The 20622-nt window shown below is 47.3% G+C and overlaps 1 protein-coding gene across 8 annotated transcripts in view; it reads right to left on the minus strand.

Annotated features, from left to right (window-relative positions):
• Nucleotides 1-352: 352 nt before the first annotated feature.
• MEF2D (myocyte enhancer factor 2D) overlaps nt 353-20622 on the minus strand; it is a 213126-nt gene continuing 192856 nt past the window's right edge. For 4 of the 8 annotated variants that reach the window (XM_063947092.1, XM_063947091.1, XM_063947094.1 and 1 more), the window contains 8 exons: nt 18907-19114; nt 18773-18829; nt 16061-16099; nt 11807-11997; nt 11030-11050; nt 9772-9904; nt 7232-7403; nt 353-3017 (listed from right to left, as the gene is read on the minus strand). In XM_063947092.1, coding sequence (XP_063803162.1) covers nt 2693-3017; nt 7232-7403; nt 9772-9904; nt 11030-11050; nt 11807-11997; nt 16061-16099; nt 18773-18829; nt 18907-19114 — 1146 coding nt within the window. In that variant the 3' untranslated portion in view covers nt 353-2692. The remainder of the gene's footprint in view (nt 3018-7231; nt 7404-9771; nt 9905-11029; nt 11051-11806; nt 11998-16060; nt 16100-18772; nt 18830-18906; nt 19115-20622) is intronic. The other 4 variants (XM_063947096.1, XM_063947097.1, XM_063947095.1 and 1 more) reach the window with 3 other exon arrangements.

The following is a 20622-nucleotide window of genomic DNA, read 5'->3' on the forward strand; positions in this document are numbered from 1 at the left end:
TACACTTTTGTTGAGGTTACATCTTTTTTGACATTTTTTTTTATTTTTTGGTGTTTTTTGTAAATATTACTTCATGCAATTTTACACCTTTTTTTTAGCCTTTTGAGAATAAATATGTTCCTTTTTTAAAATTTTCTTCACTCTTCTAAAAACTGCAGCATTTAACTTGTAATTGTTTTGTGTCGTGCAAGTTTCTGCCACGCCCCTTAATAAAATGAGAGGGGGAGAAAAAAAAAAAAAAAAAAACAAAACAAAAAACTGAACAATAATAACTACTCTACAGAACGCAAATTTACGAATATAAAAAAATATTCACAATGTAACTGTCAACAGCACAAATGAGCACAAGAAATAATATTAAAAATCAGAAACAATTATTTATACAGATAAAAACAGGGTGTGGGTAGTATATATATATATATATTTTAAGATTGTCATTTTTTTCCTTGTCTTGAAAATGAATGAGTTATCATTTACATGTGAAAAAAAAAATCTAAAAACAAACGGTTCTCTAAGAACCTAATAAAAAGTTACCAAGGGCCCACTGGATTATTCAAATGTCCATTTTATGCATAACAACCGGCTGTGCCAAACAGAAGTTTGGAACTTTAAAAGGTCTCCTTAATATTATTTTTGCTGCATTATTTTTGCTGCTATTTTAACGTCAGTTGTGAGAAATATAAATTCTGAACTGGTTTTTTTAATTTATTTATTTTTGACATCAGTAAATGTCTAAGCTTTGCTAAAACCCTTTGAAAAATGACATTTATTAAAACAGTAAAATCAGGGGAAAAAAAGAAAATAAATAAATGTATGCTTTATTTCAGACATTTTTACTACAGGGAGTTACAAACAACTCCTGCTTGGTTGTATATTTAAATGTGATAGTTCTTTAAACAGGGACAGAACAATGCAATATAAAAAAAAAAAAAAAAAGATTTATAACTGGAGTACGCAAACAGATTTGCATTCTAATCATGGGCGGAATTAATGAAAATGGGCAGTCAATAATAATAGTGTGGCTATGTACAAAAAGGGGCAGGGCCAGTGTGGAAGTGGGTGTGGCAGATCACAGAGAAGTTTATCTGAGACTTCACCCCTCATGTCTTAGTAGCCGGACAAGACTAAACAAAACGTATAATAAATTTAAAAAAAAACTGATCCCTCTATTAAGGGACTATATTGCTTTTAACATTACAACCCTGGTAACAGGCCCTAAATCTAACCGTGAGTCAAGACTTGGGAATAAGCCTCAGATCACCAGTCACACAAGCACCATCATTTATATATTAAAATAGCAGCAGAAATGAGGCCAGCCTTTTATGGATTTGGCTATGAGCACGAACGCCCTCCAGCAGCGTTTACACAAGGCGACAAGCCGGCTGTTACGGATGTACATGGAAAGCCAGTAAGAATTAGCATCCTTTAATTCCGAGCTTCTTTTTCCAGAAGGAATTCCAAAATCCCTCTAAAAAAACAGAAGCTAATAAGAGAAAAAAAATAATATCTATTTTCATGATTTCACTTATGAAAATATAATAGGGGGTGATTCTTGTTTTGCTTTCGTACTGCAATTTATATATATATATCTATATCTATATATATATAAATCCCATTCCACGTGAACCCCCACCAGTTCTGGGGACGGCAGCGACACACATCCCTGCCCCACTTCTTCTTACGTAACCAGACAAAATGGCTTCTTTCAGTAAGTGAAATCATAGGCTGAGCTGTTTCTTCCAAAATAAGAATACCGCATTTAAAAGAATAAATATATATGTATATATTATATATTTTTTTTCCATGTTTTTTTTTTTTCCCATTAAAAAGGCATTGTCTGCATTATATAGAGCTCCATGGCTTGCGGAGGTGACAGGGACGACTGTGCAGTAATAGTTTTTGATATGTATTTGTGGCTTGTAGCTGAGTGTTGGTTTCTGGACGGTCCTGTCTGGCGTTAATCTCCGAGGTGGGAGGTGGGGGAAGGGGGGGGGGGGTTGTGGCAGCTCACCCTTAGAATGTGCCCTGCACTGGAGACTGGAAACAGCTTCACAATGGGTGGAGGATGAGCGAAGAGTGGCTTTCCAGTGTGAGGTTTCCAATAATATGCCTGGTGTTAATTTGAAAACCTATTAAAGTTCTGTGAAGCAGCTAGGATCCAATTTCCAGTTTGTCAATGAGGGCTGCTCTGCGAGACAGAGCTTCTGGGATTAACCGTTTCCTTAACCTTTGCAAAATGTATAGCGCTCCTAAGTAATGAGTGACCCTGATGGCAGATGTCGTCTTAAGCAGAGTGGGGCGAGGCAGTGGGCAGGGCTTGCTGTCCGGGTGTATACTGGGCAGGTAGGGGTGAGGTTGATTTTAGCAGCTGTGGTCAACAAGACAACAAAGGTAAGCAGTTGGCTGTGGGAGGCAGGAGTCGTACTCAGCATGGGTTTATAGTGCAGCCATGGAGTCCCATGACCTCTGCAGACATTGCCTGAAGCACTGGACTAGGAAGAATGCCTACCAAATACTAAAGCTATATCTCAGGCAGTTAATGATAGGTTCCCACCCTACAGCATTAAACCTCACTGGTGACTAACCCCCGTCCCCCCTCCGCTCACCCCCTGGAACAGCACCTCATCCTTCGGCTCGCACCCTCGTTGTGCTGCAAGCATAAGAACGAGGTGGGGGGGGATGGGAGGAGCAGTTATGTTACCCATGCGTCAAGCCGCATGCGTTTTACAGATGGGCTGTCGCCCTCTGCATCACCCGAGGGTCTCAGGAGCCCGAGTGACGACGTGTAGTCGGCCCTTGCGTCTTCTCGATCGTTGCCTTCAAAGGAGCTTGCGTTGCTGCTGAGGCTGTCGACGGGAGAGCGGCCGGTGGCATCGTGTCGACTCTGGTGGCTATAGGATGACAAGGGAGTGCCTGTGTTGCGTTCACGGTTGGGTGATGGCGGTTCCTTCTTGATGTTGATGTTAGGGTTGGTGTTGACGGTCAGTGTGGCAGTATGTGGGAGTTGCCCACTGGACCTGCAGGATGAGGTGGGAGGTAGGACAGAGAGAAGACAGAGAGGTAGGACAAGAATGAAACATTTGAATATGGGAATGAGAAAGAGAAACCAGTAAAAAAGAAAATGAAGAAGATGAGGATTAGTAGCCAGGGATTACAGGATGGTGCAAGAGAAAGAATGGAGTGAGAGAAACAATAAGGGGGGAGGGGGAGAATAGAGAAAAAGAAATATGTTATAACCAACATATGTCTTTCCTGTTTTCCTGAGTTGCAATATAGCGGTCACATACCTATGTGTTGTCAGATAACCCGCTGAGTGTTACCTTCCACATTTATCCCTATTCCCCCCACAGCGGCTCCTAGACTTAAGTAGGGTTTAATGCCGCCTGTTACCAGGCAACGGTGACATATGGCCCAAGGTTCTAGATGTTGGAAGAAACTCAATAATTATGGCTGTACGATCACAGCAGAGCTAAATATGTGTTTGTGAGGCTTTATGCACAATGCTGGTTGTTCAATAGACTTCGGAGCTCTGCCTGAACCTGCAGCCTTGCACGGACCCGTCTCTAGCCACGCAGTCACCAGCGGCATTCAGCTACACTAACTGCATGCAAATACCCTTAGCAACGAGGAGACTGTGGGCCTAATTGAAACCTGAGCGCTGCTGTGCGTTTTCGCACAGCGGCCGATCAGGTCTGAACTGTGCATGCGCCGGCGCATGCCAGAGATGCGACCGACATCTCTGCCCAGCGATCGCCTCTGCCTGTATGACAGGCAGATGCGTTCGCTGGGAGGAAGGGGGCGGGTTGGCGGCGCGGTCCGGGCAATGCAGGCGTGCCCGGGCCTGTGCGGGGGGCGGGCTGAGATGGCTGCATGACGTCACACGCAGCTGCTGCGACCCGGAGAGCGACGGGTAGCTCCCTGCCAGCGCACAGGAGCTACGCTGGTAGGAAGCTACTCTTCAGGTACAAAAGCATCGCCGTGCGATGTTTATGTAACTGTGCGGTGGGGGTGGGGGGGGGGGGCAGAGCCAGACATGCGGGGCGGACTAGCCCTGTGCTGGGCGTACCCCCGCATGTCAGGGTGGCTGATCGTAGCCGTGCAAAAATACGATCATGTCTGAATTAGGCCTTGTGTACACAAACAAAATGGTTCTTTTATTTATTGCAACTGAACTTACCGTAGAGGCAGCTACATTGTAACAATGGAATGCCGCCTAGTAATTCACTAGTTACTACTGGCATCACTGAGACGTAATGTGCAAAGTGTCACATGACTTACATATGTGTCCTCAGTCATCTTTGCTGCAGTCACGCCAAACCGCTCCTCCTGGCACGCCAGGGAGCATGAGAATCTTTTTAGTGCCGCACGTTTTTTTGCCACTAATGTGTCTTAGTCACAATACAACACAACTCCTACGCACGAGAAGACTGTGCTGATTGACGTGTGATATATGACCCATGTATATCTGTGTGCGACAAAGTCTCTGAGACGGTAAACGAAGTGCTACAATATAGCAGCCGCAGCTTTTTCCACTATAAGTTCTGTTCTGCTCCGTATACAGACTCAGTCGCACACAATATACAAGCATCATATATAACATCAGTCTCCCGTGCGTCCTAGTCGCATTGCGTTACGGCAAGAAAAAGACGCCTGATGTTGGCAGAGTTGCATGGGACCTGGCTGATCACTCACGCTGCTAGATGTATGAGGACACGTCTGTACTTACTCAACGGTTAGGCTAAATATTAGTTAAGCCCACAAAATGGAGTAAGTAAAGCCACATCAGCAAGGTAACTGAATAACAGAGTTAAAGAATGTATAGGTCATTTATTGCAGATCCATTCAGTAAAAGTTGGGTGCATGTAAAACGGGGTTCACTACGATATGCCGGCGACCAGCATACCGGCGCCGGGAGCCCGACCGCCGGCTTACCGACAGCGTGGCGAGCGCAAATGAGCCCCTTGCGGGCTCGCTGCGCTCGCCACGCTACGGGCACGGTGGCGCGCTACGCGCGCCACACTATTTTATTCTCCCTCCAGGGGGGTCGTGGACCCCCACGAGGAAGAATAAGTGTCGGTATGCCGGCTGTCGGGCTCCCGGCGCCGGTATGCTGGTCGCCGGGAGCCCGACCGCCGGCATACTGAAGACCACCCTGTATAACGTAATGAGAAACAAGCAGATATAACCCCCTGGCACTAACCTAACAATTCTTCTTTGCTCTGTGTGCAGGAAAGACATCTTGAAAAATGGTCTAATTTTATTTTCTGCCTATTAGGAAACGGGTGTGGTATAGAAAGTCGACCACTATAGGTCGACAGTAACTAGGTAGACAGAGATTCTAGGTCGACAGGTCAAAAGGTCAACATGAACTCTTTTAATCTTTTTTGGTGTCGTTTTCGCCATACAGTGACTTGGAACCCCAATTAGTGTACCGCGTCCCCTCGCTGCGCTCGCCATGCTTCAGGCAAGGTTACTATTCCCAAACGTAGTCCACATGGATCATAAAGTATGAAAAAGTAAAAAAAAGTAAAAAAAAAAAAAAAAAAATTGGGAAAACCTCATGTTGACCTTTTGACCTGTTGACCTAGAGACCCTGTTGACCAATAGTGTTCGACCCAGACACTATCGACCTAAGTCTTGTCGACCTACAGACCGGATACCTAGGAAGCTGCGATTTTACATGCAGTAGGCAGCCATGCTGACTCCTCCCTCTTTTGTCTAGAAAGAAATTAGAGTGTCCCCATCTGCAACAGGGAAGTGGGAAAGACAGAAGTCCGCGCACACACACACACACACACACACACACACACACACACACACACACAGAGCCTGCATCAGAGATGTGCACTACAGCTGCTGCGAATGTGTACTCCGATACTGCGTGTAAATATATGCAAATGCCGAAGCCGCCAGGTTTTGATTGGCAGCTTTGAGAGTCCTATCGGCTGTGTACAAAGATGCAGCGACACTCGCAAACCAGTTCATTCTATGGTATCGCAGTATGGCCGCAGAAAGGGAGCTCCTGCTGGTGCCACAGTTACTGCGGGTGGAATCGCACAACCCAAAAAACGCGCCAGAATTTTTCCCACCACTTCTCGTTGCCTCCCCAGAACTATCCTAGCCTGTCAATCACACTGCGGATAAACCCTCTCTCTGCAACTGCAGTGTTGCAGCATATGCGCAGTTGGACGATAATTGCTCATCTGTTGTAACATCAGGTTTGCGTACAACTCTGAATCAGGCCTATAGGCAACCAGAAGACGGTGGCGCTTCACCATGTACAAATCTTTACGTAAACCGTATTCTCTACAGCTCCATTCCTTAAATCAGACAATAAAGCTTTATAAAAGGGGATTCCTGTGGCTCTCACTGGAAGGCAGCGGACCACCAGAGGCACTTGTTTTAGCGCAATGCGGATATTTCACTTCATCAAAAGCAAATATACAGACACGGCAGCCGCCACTCAGGGTAACAACTGAATATTTACAGAGGTAAGGTAAAACCGGCATGCACTATTTTCTCTTTACAGTTGCAGATAAAGTTACAGAACTTTAGCACTGTCAAGTATGAAGGGCACAATGTGACGATTTAACCCCTTATAGAGCTATTTGGGGTGTCGGGTCCGTCCGCAGCCTAGCAGCGTGTCAAGAAAGAGAAAGAAGAGCCTAACCGGAAAAAACAGATAAGAAAAAACGAAAAAGGTGGCAAGTAATTTTCACCCATCCCGACTCGCCTGGTTTCCTCCCCGTGCAGAAACTTCTATGTGACGCAAGAGAGCAGAGAGCTCTGAAAGGGCACCGGGTGACATTTAATAAAAGTCAATTAAAGGCACCTTCTCGCCTCAGCTCCTGCCCCTAGAACCCTATTTGAGTAGAGAAAGACTTGTTATACAGTGCAAACAAACCTTCCCCGGAGTACCAGCTAATAAAATAGATGAAAGAGGCGCTCTGTGTTAATATAGACACCCCCCAGATATTAACTTCATAGGGATCTGCCGACAGTAATATAGCATTCAATCTCCATGACATTTAGCTCGTACTGTTATTATATACATATATATAATATATATATATTGATCTTTTTATGAGTCCTACTCTCTGTAACGTTAAAGTCGTTCCTAGGCTACTCCATAAATTTCTCCTATACCACCCCTGGCTACTATGAGAATGGCAGAGGTAAATGACGGAATGAGACAACCACTAGGGGGCGCCGCGGAGCAGATCATACTTACACCAGGTTACTTAGTGACACTGGGACCAGCTGCTGCGCTTGGTGATGCTGTTGGTGCTGCTGCTGGTGTTGTTGCTGCTGTTGCTGCCAGGCGGACACATTGCCCAGTGACAAACCTCCTGGGGAGCTGAACGAGGTAAGCGAAGACAGGTCTGCACTGGTCAGCTGGTAATCTGCAAGAGAAGGGCATGAGAAGGTCACGCAGAGACAATGCCATCACGTGGGTGACCGTTCCCCCATGAGCGAGACGTAAAACAACATTCCCAGGCCCTTCGCACAAAATAGGCCCTGATACGTGTACCTGAGAATGACTACAGTAAGGGATGGGAAATGCCTTAGGTGAACAGTGTCCAGCCAATCAGTGCAGGAGACAGAAATTGTGGCTCGTTAGTTTCCCCAATTTATTTACAAATGATTAAATGGTGTTCACTGACGAACAGGCGCGTACAGGTGTATTGTGGGTAAGCTAAAGATATGGAGACAGTGAGAAACCTCTGTAACAATATGGCCGGGGCTGTAACCACGTGCTAGCATTCTCAGAGGAGAACACACGTGCTGCAGGAAGGTCACACAGGTCAACCAGCTTCCATTGTACAGTACACAGGCTGGCCAGCAGAGGGCTCCAACTGCACGTCGCACACACACGTGAGGCTTTCCAGTGTTTATTACAGCGAAACTAGGTCATGGCAAATAAAGATAAGTAAGACGTCCAAGAAAATTGTCATTTTGTGCTGGGTCATTTTTCCTCTAATAGAGTTGGAAAGTCAATATGCCATTTATTGGAACAATTTGCAAGAGTTGTTCAGAACTGATGCCCCCTCAGGAGAGCACAGGAACTACACTATAAGTGTGAGTAATGTGACAGCGATGTGACTTGCTCAGTTCTGTTTCCCCTCCCTTTTCTGGGTGTAAATAATTTCACTTGCACGTGAAGATAGGGCTCCCTTACAGGACAGGCCCGTCCGGTTTCCAATCACAAAGTAACTTGTGAGCAGTCAATAGAAAGATGTTCTGTAGTCCAGCCACCTGCACTGGTGGATAAGCTGCAGGCAGGCCGCAAGCTCTACACATCTACAGAGCACAGATTCAGCTGGCCCTCATTACTTACCAAATCATTCTTCAGGATCCAGATAAACACCAGCAGAATACTCTGTTTATATACACTTGTAGCAACCTGAGCAACTACCCATACACCTAACTCTGCAGCTGCCCATACAGCTAACCCTGCAGCTGCCCCTACGCCAACCTAAACCGCTGACCATACACCGAGCCCTGCGGCTGCCCTTATGCCAACCTGAGCCACTGCCCATACACCTAGACCTGCAGCCGCCCCTACGCCATCCTGAGCCACTGCCCATACACCTAACTCTACAGCTGCCCATACACCTAACCCTGCAGCTGCCAATACAGCTAACCCTGCAGCTGCCCCTACGCCAACCTAAACTGCTGACCATACACCTAGCCCCGCAGCTGCCCCCCGGCCAACCTGAGCAACTACCCATACACCTAACTCTGCAGCTGCCCATACAGCTAACCCTGCAGCTGCCCCTACGCCAACCTAAACCGCTGACCATACACCTAGCCCCGCAGCTGCCCCCCGGCCAACCTGAGCAACTACCCATACACCTAGCCCCGCAGCTGCCTCTACGCCAACCTGAGCCGCTGCCCATACACCTAGCCCCGCAGCTGCCTCTACGCCAACCTAAACCGCTGCCCATACACCTAGCCCCGCAGCTGCCCCCCGGCCAACCTGAGCAACTACCCATACACCTAGCCCCGCAGCTGCCCCCCGGCCAACCTGAGCAACTACCCATACACCTAGACCTGCAGCTGCCCCTACGCCAACCTAAACCGCTGCCCATACACCTAGCCCTGCAGCTGCCCCTACATCAACCTGAGCAACTACCCATACACCTAGCCCTGCAGCTGCCACTACACCAAGCTGAGCCACTGCCCATACACCTAGCCCTGCAGGTGCCCATACGCCAACCTAAACCACTGCCCATACACCTAGCCTTGCAGCTGCCCCTACGCCAACCTAAACCGCTGCCCATACACCTAGCCCTGCAGCTGCCCCTACACCAACCTGAGCAACTGCCCATACACCTAGTCCTGCAGTTGCCCCTATGCCAACCTGAGCAGCTGCCCATACACCAACCTGAGTGGCTGCCCATACGCCTAGCCCAGCGGCTGCCCCAAAGCTTTGCCCTATGCCTAGCACCTGCCCCTATGCCCACCCCTGCCCTGAAGATTTTCCCCTACGGCATGCTCCTACGTCTTGCCCCTGCCCCTACACCTAGCTCTTTGTGGCTGTGCCCACGTCTAGCCCCTGACCCTAAGCCTAGCCCCTGCGGCTGCCCCTACACCTAGCCAATGCAGCTGCCTTAAACACTGTGACATAAAGGCAGCCAAACCAATCAATGTATAAATACGTAGATGTAAATGAGAAGTTGGTGCTTATTTTGGAATAGAAGTCGACTTGAACATTTTATTCATACAGCAGTCGTAGGCTCCATATAAAAACAATGACGAGACACTGACCTGTGTTGTATGCTGTGGACATGGCAGAGAACGGTAGTCCATGATGTGACAGTAAACTGGGAGTCGCCACTGAAACGACGGGCGTTGTTAAGGAGTGCGCTGCTTGAGAGACTCCTACTAACCTCTGTGCACTCTGCAGGGGGAAAGACAAAGTCAGATGATTCCTGGCTCTACATTACCCCATGGACAGCACTATATACAGCATCCCTTATCTCAGTATGTAGTACGAGCAGGCCACATTGCACTGACTGATTAGGAGGACAACAGCCGGGGACATGAACAAGATTCCCTCAGTGGAATTGCCCAGGGTTTAATAACAATGAGGGCACTTTTCACACAGCTCTGCTCCCTGGCCCTCCAGCACAGAACGAGCTGAGAGAGCCAGGCCGCGGAGCTTCCGCTCTCATCCTCCAGGCATGAGACAAGGAGCTTTTCATGCCTCCGCACTATCACAAGCCGTCTCTGGGTTAGGTCACACATCCGTGGTGTGAAAGGAGGACGATTTCCTCCAGACATTCTACTGAAAGAATGAGCGGCCTTCATCTCCCCGCTCAAGAGAAAGCCGTGTGACTTCCAGCCTACTCTGGCCGCAAAAAAAAGCTTGCTGACCATCAATTGTGTGTGATGTTTACAGTGTGTCATGCAACCAGATGCCGTGACCCGGAGTCTAGTGGAAAAAGCACAGGCCTCCTGCACACAGCGGTGCAGGCGGCCATTTTGTGGACCTATTGGCAGGTAGAAGTGAAATTATGGAGCCATGAGGAAGAAAGTGATAGGTCAGCTACTGGCTAAGAACACAAAATGGCTGCCACCACTGGGTAGATGACAAGGGCACCTTCAAGACAGAAAATATCCTTAAGGCTGGCGTTCGCCTTCGGATATTGCAACTGTCCAAGTTTATCTTCTGAATGATTATGAATAAATGCGTCCGGACAATGAAGTGTACAGGGGCGTTATAATGGAAGATAACATCCCCTAATGCTATTGTCCCTTAATAAATCACGACTCCTCCAGCTATAAAGTTCCAGAAGTCAGACAAAAATTCTAAAAGTTTTTTTTTTTTAGTATAGTGTGGCCACTGGGGGGTGCTATTTCACAGGAGTCTGCAGCTCAGCGTTACGTCATGCGTGCGGTTTGGATTGCTTGTTTGATATACACAACCCCAGTTGTTGTGGACTGAGCATGTGAAGGAGATTGAAAGAAGACAGATTTCACACAGGTCACAGTCATGAGAGAGAAGCAAGCAAAGTCCACTCACCATTTCCAACTGTTCCTCCGTCTGTGTGCAAAATGCAGAATATTGAAAGAGACAGAGACAGGAAGAGAAAACACCAAAATGCGTCTCATTAGATAGAGAAATGCGATAGGAGACAATGTATAAAATGCAATAGAGGACACAGGGCCTAATTCAGACCTGATTAGCTAATGGGCAAAACCATGTGCACTGCAGGTGGGGCAGATGTAACATGTGCAGAGAGAGTTAGATTTGGGTGGGTTATTTTGTTTCTGTGCAGGGTAAATACTGGCTGCTTTACTTTTACACTGCAATTTAGATTTCAGTTTGAACACACCCCACCCAAATCTAACTCTCTCTGCACATGTTACATCTGCCCCACCTGCAGTGCACATGGTTTTGCCCATTAGCTAACAAATTTGCTGCTGCTATCAGGTCTGAATTAGGCCCACTGTCATAAACGGAACATTCTTCAGTACAATAAACATTTAAATTTTTTGCTTTTAAATGCCACGTAACAAATAAAACAATGCTTGAAAGTCGCCAACGAGCTCAACCAATCAGCTCCTGTCATTTTTCAAACACAGCCTATAACATGGCAGTTAGGAGCTCATCGGTTTGTACTTATCTCTCGCCAAGCTTTGATAAATCTCCCCCAAGGCCTTTGATTTATGAACACAGCAGCGGCGGTGCCTCTTCAGCATGCACAATATCCTACTTCTGTCTAGTTACGTCAAGGCTTCCACCCAACCCCAACTTTGAGCCACCTGATGCGATGCAAAATCCTCCCCTCGGACTCACCAATTGATGCATTAATCCCTTGTTGCCTTGGGAGGTGATGACGCGCAGATCTGGTTTGCGACTGTTGGCTCCGAGCTGATTGCCGTGGGAAGGAGGTGGCGGCGATTTGGCTTGGATCACTTTGCCCAGGCTGTTCCCATTTGATACCTGTATTAGGCCTGGGGAGGCTCTTGCACTTATGTAGCCGTTCCCTGCAGAATGAAGAGAGGACGGGGGAATTAGACGCTATGTTATACATATTACAGATTCTGGAGGGCAGAAAGTTCTGCTAAGGAGAAAAGCGGTGCACAGGAAAAAAAAAAAGGTATTGTAACCAGACGTTTGCATTCACTTTCCAAACTGCACTGGTAAAATGTGACCTATTGTCTGTCCAAACACATTTATTATCAGCAATGATCACAAACAAATAAAAAACAAAACAAAAAAACCGTAGTGAACAATCTATTAATTAAACGTGAAAACTTGTCCTATACCGTCATCAACTGTAAGTTGCTGTTTTCCGGTTTGATTGTTTATGTACTCTGCGGAACCCTTGTTGCGCCATATAAAGGAAGGATAATAATAATAATAATAGACAAATTTATGGGGTCATTTTTTTGTGTGTGTGTGTTTGTAGCAACTGCGTCATTATAAGGCCCTGCGTATACATAGTAATTACTCCCTGTGCCTTTATGCTTGTACTGTACAGCCTTCTTACCGATGACTTGTAAGGACTTTGCAGTACTTTCATGGTGTGGGGGTGGGAAGTGGAAGCACGGGGCAGAAACTAGGTGTTCGGAGAGAGGCCGTCCCCCTGGAGCCCTCCAACACAAACCATACTCCAGTTTCCTGAAGCAGGCAGGAGGTATGCACGGAATGCTGAGTGACGTCAATTCTGACATTCATACAAGTAGCCCAGCTAGAATCTGCAACAGCTGACTGCGACTTGGAGCTCATGCATTTCAACTGTGCTATGGAGTATACATATTGCGGACCCCCTTGGGGGCTGCAGACATGACTCGCCCGCTGTCAGTGCCAGAGACCCTTTGTGAAGCGGAGCATTATGGGACATTTAGTATGTCATCAGCTACAAATTGCCTCTACTGGCTGGTATATATATTTTTGGTCTGGCGCACGCCAGTGACAAGTCCCCTGTCTGGGTTGTGTTCCGTTTAGAATGGTGGGGATCCGTGGTGCCAGGAATGGAGCCTGAAGACAAGAGCCACTAAAGATGGTCATCTCTTGGTCACCAACAGTGATCTGGTCGTGCGAGGCAAGTGCCAACCCAGTTTGGCAACCCAAGTGCGTTGCTCAGTGCATGTTGCCAGACTACAGTACGCCACCGTAGCAGCCGCTAGGCCTACAATGCGGCGCAATGTCTTTCCCCGGCTCAAACCACAGGGCAAATATAACCAATAAAGACTATTCTTAAGTGGCACTTGCACATTTCATGCATCTAATTATATATTTTTTTTTTAAATGTAAAAGTAATAATAATTAAAGGTAGGTAATTGATGGGGTGGAGATTGCTGCTGGTCGGATGTCATTGTGGTAGCTAGTTGCCACACAGCTGCCAGGATGTGACCAGACCTGGGGGGAGATGCGGCAGAGAGCTTTGTCATTCTCCGCCCCCCATCCCTCTCGTGAGACAGAAACTCATTCACTGCCAGGGGAAATTCGAGTGACATCTCTGAAGGGCCACATGTCTGCTTGTGTCCAATCTAATTAGAAGGAGTGGAGACTTGAGCGTCTTGGACAGCACCGTGAAACTGGCGTGGCATCGGTACCAGGGAAAGGGAGGTGGGGAGCTGCGAGCTCTGTGCTCAGCCTAATGGTGTTAATGAAATCATATTAATCAAAGAGGCAGCGTGATTACTTACAACGGCCGGCCAGTGTAACGGGGGCTATTAAGTCACAGGTCTGGAAACAAGACTTTATTGGTGTATGGGAATCACATAATAACCCTTCGCTCTCCAGAAATACATAGATTATATCAAACATGATCTACTCTGAAACAGCGCCAATAGGAAGCACTTTAAAGTGCCAGTGTATATATAGGTAACGCTAATAGAACACAGGCTGGCTGGCTACAGGAGCGACAGTCTGCGGCCTACTTTCATCCACCAGAAGACGATTCCTCCAGTGTCAGCAGACATCAAAGTGGCCTACTGACTGTGCCATGTGGTGCGTGTAGAGACACGGCTCCCCAGAACCCTGCCCAAAGCCACTCTACGCCACGGGATCGATTTCCTGTGGTGGGCGTAGTAGGGATTGCCATCGATGCATAGTCACAGATGGCCGGTGGTTTAGCAATCGATGGTGGAGAACTATTTAAAAAAAATTCCCTGGCGCTGGGACATAGAGAATAGCTCTGCACCCCCGATGTGACCCCTGAAGTCCTCGTCCCCCAACTGTGATTGGCTCGCTGCACAGTGAGTAAAAGAGCAGGGATGACCATTGCTGGGCAAAACAATCAAGGGTTTCCCCATTGACGGTTTCATACCATCAAGGTTATGCACCAATAGCGCCATCGATGGTGACAGTCAATGGTTAGGCTACAGGGGCCATTCCTAGAGCGTAGTTGCAGGATCGCATGGCACATTCCTTTTTTTTTTTTTTGAGTACTTTTTATTGCGGTCATCACATTATACATTTAATATATAACATACAAGAAGGTATATACATTTCCCTCAGATTACATATAAACGGACAAGACACATACATAACAAACATGTTAATACAGGCATTTAAGATTTCCCTTTTAGATAAGTCTTACTACTCATTCAGATGGGAGTTACAGCCCATTTCCAGGATAGTATCCAGAATTTCTATCTCTTATATAACCATCCAATAGGTCTCCAATATCTCAGGAGCCATTCCCACTCGCGACACTTCTATACTATCTTGAAGCTACGTGGCTTATTCCAGGGATTCCATGTTCTAACTATGGTTTATTTTATTACTATCTGTATAAGTGGGGTCTGTTCTTGTCTCCATAGCTGGGCTAATGCTGCTCTAGCAGCTATAAAGTAGAGATGAGCGGGTTCGGATTTAACGCCAGAATTAACGCCAGTTCGGTTTTATCCGGATTTTTCTTTTTGGCTACCCAAAACACGTGACATCCGTGAGCCAATAAAATGCCGTTTTGAGAGCTGAGAAAAACCAAGTAAAACCAAACCTGCTCATCTCTACTATAAACACCTTTCTTAATAGGTATTTCTGTGAATTCTCCATACTAAGTGGAAAAATATGCAATAACACCATCTGAGGAGGAGTTCATCGAATTTCCGACCCCAATATTTGATTTACTAAATTCCCTACTTCTGACCAAAAAGACAATAGTTTCCTACACGACCAAAATATATGTATAATGTCTCCACGTTCTTCACCGCATCTCCAACAAATGTCTGGTTGCTCTGGCCAAATTCTATGGAACTTAGCTGGAGTTAAATACATCCGAGAAAAGACTTATGTATCTTTCCATATGTGTAATGGATTTAGAAATCTAGTGCATTGAATGGAACAGTTGGGCGCACTGCATCTTATCCATGGAGACACTCAAATCCCGTTCCCATCTTTTCTGCCATTTTAATACAATCTCTGGTTTGCTTTCTAATAGAACTTTATACCAGAATGCAATTTTACCTCTTTTCATTGGTGCAGGGAGCATAGTCAACACTATCCCTGGCGACTCTCTGCACCTCCGAGGAACTAGGATACGAGTGTACCCAGTGTCTAATTTGTAGAAATGTATATAATTCTCATGTTTCAATCCGATATTTTTCCTTAAGCTGTGCAAAAGACATCAATACATTGTCTAAACACAGATCATTCAATATATGTATGCCCTTCTCTCCAGCTATCTAAATTCAGGTTGGGGATCATTTTTTGTCAATGCCGCCAATGAGAAATGTTTTATCGGGGCTCCAGAAAGGCCCTTCTGTGCTATAAAGTCATCTATGGTGACTGTCAATGATTTGCCCACAGTGGCCACTCCTACAGCGTAGTTGCGGGATCGCATGGCACATTCCTTACATAAAGGTGACCGATTAAATATATATATATATATATATATATATATATATATATATATATATATATATATATATATACATATACATATACACACACACACACACACACACACACACTATATAATGGCACTTGTATTTTCGGCTGGAGGATTTAGTTATCCGTTCCTGACTTGTATTGTTTCACTATGCCTTGTATTTATTATGCTCTGCAATGGTAATAATTCCTGGACGTACTACTTACTCTGTATAGTACTGGAGAATATGTAGGCTCTCTGCAAATCTATAATAAGAAGAAGAATATTGACTTTTACATGTAATATATTGCACATACTAGGTCTCTATGGCCGGCCTATTGGGGTGACCCTCTGCGATGCATTTAGTGTGTACGACATTTGTATGATCCTAGTACTACGTTTGTCTTCCATAGTGTTGTGCTCATTATGAGGACCGGCTAATTAACGCAGCCGTGCCATTACAGTGATTTCAGACAGCGGGTCCCTGTGGGGTGAGGTGGAGAGATACCATTACAGATGGATGCTGAGCTAGGAAGAACATCATTGGGGTTAGATTACACCCTACAGTATGTCTTACAGACTGTCACTGCACATGGGCAGAGAGCACCCCCCTCCGCGGGATTTCTGCTACAGAACCCATTTAGGAATAAAATGCAGAACAGTCACTTACATGGCGGCCATTTTGGGTCTGACGCAACATTCAATATGAATTGGGAGTGAATAGTGTTACCACAAAATGGCCACCTACACCATGACTCACTAATGACTATCGAATTTGTATAGACGATGGGTAAATAGTAATATCCCGATTATGACTGTGGCTCACGTGGTAACGGTGACAGATAGCAGTCCCTGTCATATCGCTACAGCAGGCATTACTCCCTGGGAACCCCAACATTTGCTGTATTTATCGAGCTTCACGGACCTCGCTATAGCCAGGATGACCCAGCCAATAGCCAGATCCCCCAAAGCAATATTATAGGGAGGGAGGCGATTTAGTGTAAATGTAGTTAAAAGTGCTGGTACCAAATACTAAACCATATTAAACATGCTGTAAACAATTCTATCATACAGAGATTTCTTCGACACAGTAATATTCCCACATTATTATAACAGGATTCTTATATCCCTACTCGTTGCTGCTGGGGACCCTGCTCCTCCCACTAACCGGCTCTCTGTGGCCTCCTGCTGCCCCATTACCCTCCTCACATCATGTCAGTTCCCCTGTCACATGCAGCCCTGTCCTCACTGACACATCACTCATCTCCTGATATACTCTGTGCTGCTGGGGACCCTGCTCCTCCCACTAACCGGCTCTCTGTGGCCTCCTGCTGCCCCATTACCCTCCTCACATCATGTCAGTTCCCCTGTCACATGCAGCCCTGTCCTCACTGACACATCACTCATCTCCTGATATACTCTGTGCTGCTGGGGACCCTGCTCCTCCCACTAACCGGCTCTCTGTGGCCTCCTGCTGCCCCATTACCCTCCTCACATCATGTCACTTCCCCTGTCACATGCAGCCCTGTCCTCACTGACACATCACTCATCTCCTGATATACTCTGTGCTGCTGGGGACCCTGCTCCTCCCACTAACCGGCTCTCTGTGGCCTCCTGCTGCCCCATTACCCTCCTCACATCATGTCACTGCCCCTGTCACATGCAGCCCTGTCCTCACTGACACATCACTCATCTCCTGATATACTCTGTGCTGCTGGGGACCCTGCTCCTCCCACTAACCGGCTCTCTGTGGCTTCCTGCTGCCTCTATTCCCCTCCTCACATCATGTCACTGCCCCTGTCACATGCAGCCCTGTCCTCACTGACACATCACTCATCTCCTTATATACTCTGTGCTGCTGGGGACCCTGCTCCTTCCACTATATAACTCTGTCTGTGGCTTCCTGCTGCCTCCATTCCCTCCTCACATCATGTCACTGCCCGTCACATGCAGCCCTGTCCTCACTGACACATCACTCATCTCCTGATATACTCTGTGCTGCTGGGGCCCCCACTCCTTTCATTATATAACTCTCAGGCTGTGGCTTCCTGCTGCCTCCATTCCCCTCCTCACATCATGTCACTTCCCCTGTCACATGCAGCCCTGTCCTCACTGACACATCACTCATCTCCTGATATACTCTGTGCTGCTGGGGACCCTGCTCCTTCCACTATATAACTCTCAGTCTGTGGCTTCCTGCTGCCTCCATTCCCCTCCTCACATCATGTCACTGCCCCTGTCACATGCAGCCCTGTCCTCACTGACACATCACTCATCTCCTGATATACTCTGTGCTGCTGGGGGACCCAGCAGGACATCTGGATGAGCAGAAGATGAAGACAGAATGTAAAAATGATCTGTTACCCCAGTGAAACAGAACTTCAACAACAGAACACCCGCATAACTGCCTCGCTGCCAATAAACAAGCCTGTACATTATCAATGGGCAGTAAGATGACTGTACAATCTAGTGGCTTTACTGATACATAAGAGCTGACAATTTATAAGGAGTGCAGGATGGTGAGATGACTTCCCTGTCCTCACAGGCCGACACTCATGAAAACTAGCTGACAGGTAAGGAAGTGTGTAGTTGCCACTAGTGACCACGCAGAGATTTGCCGTAATTCCCTATACTGCAGTACACAAATGTCAGGCAGGATCTGATTGGCTGGTGTGGGTAACACCATGCCAGCGAGTACTGGCGATGGTTCAGCCTTGTGTGCCAGTGGGAAGAAAACAGTCACTGGCCGTTTCCAGCTAGAGAGCACCAGTCCACGTGAGGATCGCAGCTCATCAGGACCACCTAGACATAATCCCAGACAAACACAGACAGAGACACTGTGCTCTCTCTGGGGACATGCTGCGGGGAGTAAGGCGGAACACCCTGCAGGGAGCAAAACAAGCCACAATGCTGGACATCCGTACGGCTTCCTTACTCACCTACTGGACTTGGACAGGTTCCATTAGAGTTGTTGAGATCTCCGCCAAGCATCGCTCCTGGGGATACAAAGGGAGATGGTTAGAAGTCTGAAACACTGTCGGGCACACAGAGCAGTGCAGATTCAGATACCCACCGGCACTGGCTGGCCGCTGAGGTAGCCCTGGAGACACTGTGTTCCTCTGTAAAGGTGGCTGCGGAGACAGCAGCCTGGGGTCTGTGAGTGATGCCGTCATCAGAGACTGTGTGACCAGGGAACCTCCGGGGTTGCTGAACTGCAGTGTGTTCTGATTGGTCACAGGTACAGTAACTGGCATGGCAAAATTCGGTGCTGGAACTGCAGACTGAACACAGAAGTGACAATCAGAGGTTGGGCAAGACATTCGCCAGGCACTTTTTATCTAGTTAGCTGTACCACCTCATGGCTGCACAGAAATAAGGTGCTGCCACCTACAGGAACCAGAGCATTGCTTCCATTTTTTAACATTTCCTAGAAAAATGACAGCTGTAATCTGGTTGGTTGATTGCTGTGGGTTATAGCACTTTTCTCCCATGCACCACTTCCCATCATTGCGCCGTCAGTATAAATCCCAAGATCACAGTGATGAGCCTAAAACTAATAAAGTGTGTATACTTTCTGCACTGAAATGTCCAATACTAAAGTCCAAATATGCTGTGTAAGTAGTTACTATGCACTTCTGGTCATAGCAGGAGGAGGGAGGAGCTGTGCACTACTGGCCATTGAGGGAGGAGCCGTGCACTACTGGCCACAGTGCATGGAGCTGTGCACTACTGGTCATATCAGGAGGAGGGAGTAGCTGTACACTACTGGTCATATCAGGCGGAGGGAGGAGCTGTACACTACTGGTCATATCAGGAGGAGGGGAGGAAGGAGCTGTGCACTACTGGTCATATCAGGAGGAGGGAGAAACTGTGCACTACTGGTCATATCAGGAGGAGGGAGTAGCTGTGCACTACTGGTCATATCAGGAGGAGGGAGGAGCTGTGCACTACTGGTCATATCAGGAGGAGGGAGGAGCTGTGCACTACTGGTCATATCAGGAGGGTGTAGCTGTACACTACTGGTCATATCAGGAGGAGGGAGGAGCTGTGCACTACTGGTCATATCAGGAGGAGGGAGTAGCTGTACACTACTGGTTATATCAGGAGGAGGGAGGAGCTGTACACTACTGGTCATATCAGGAGGAGGGAGGAGCTGTGCACTACTGGCCATTGAGGGAGGAGCCGTGCACTACTGGCCACAGTGCAAGGAGCTGTGCATTACTTGCCATATCAGGAGGAGGGAGGAGCTGTGCACTACTGGTCATATCAGGAGGAGGGAGGAGCTGTACAATACTGGTCATATCAGGAGGAGGGAGGAGCTGTGCACTACTGGTCATATCAGGAGGAGGGAGGAGCTGTACAAAACTGGTCATATCAGGAGGAGGGAAGAGCTATGCACTACTGGTCATATCAGGAGGAGGGAGGAGCTGTGCACTACTGGTCATATCAGGAGGAGCTGTGCATTACTGGCCATAGAGGGAGGAGCTGTGCACTACTGGCCACAGAGGGAGGAGCTGCACACTACTGGTCATAGCAGAGGGAAGAGCTGTGCACTACTGGCCACAGTGGGAGGGGCTGTGCACTAATGGCCACAGTGGGAGGAAGTTGCGTACTACTGGTGACTATGGGGGAGAACTATGCACTACTGTCCATACCAGGAGGAAGCTGTGCACCACTGACCACACCGGGAGAAAGCTGTGCACCACTGGCCACACCGGGAGAAAGCTGTGCACCACTGGCCACACCGGGAGAAAGCTGTGCACCAGTGGCCACACCGGGAGAAAGCTGT

The sequence above is a fragment of the Pseudophryne corroboree genome, chromosome 12 (assembly GCF_028390025.1).
Source record: "Pseudophryne corroboree isolate aPseCor3 chromosome 12, aPseCor3.hap2, whole genome shotgun sequence".
Taxonomy (NCBI): Eukaryota; Metazoa; Chordata; class Amphibia; order Anura; family Myobatrachidae; genus Pseudophryne; species Pseudophryne corroboree.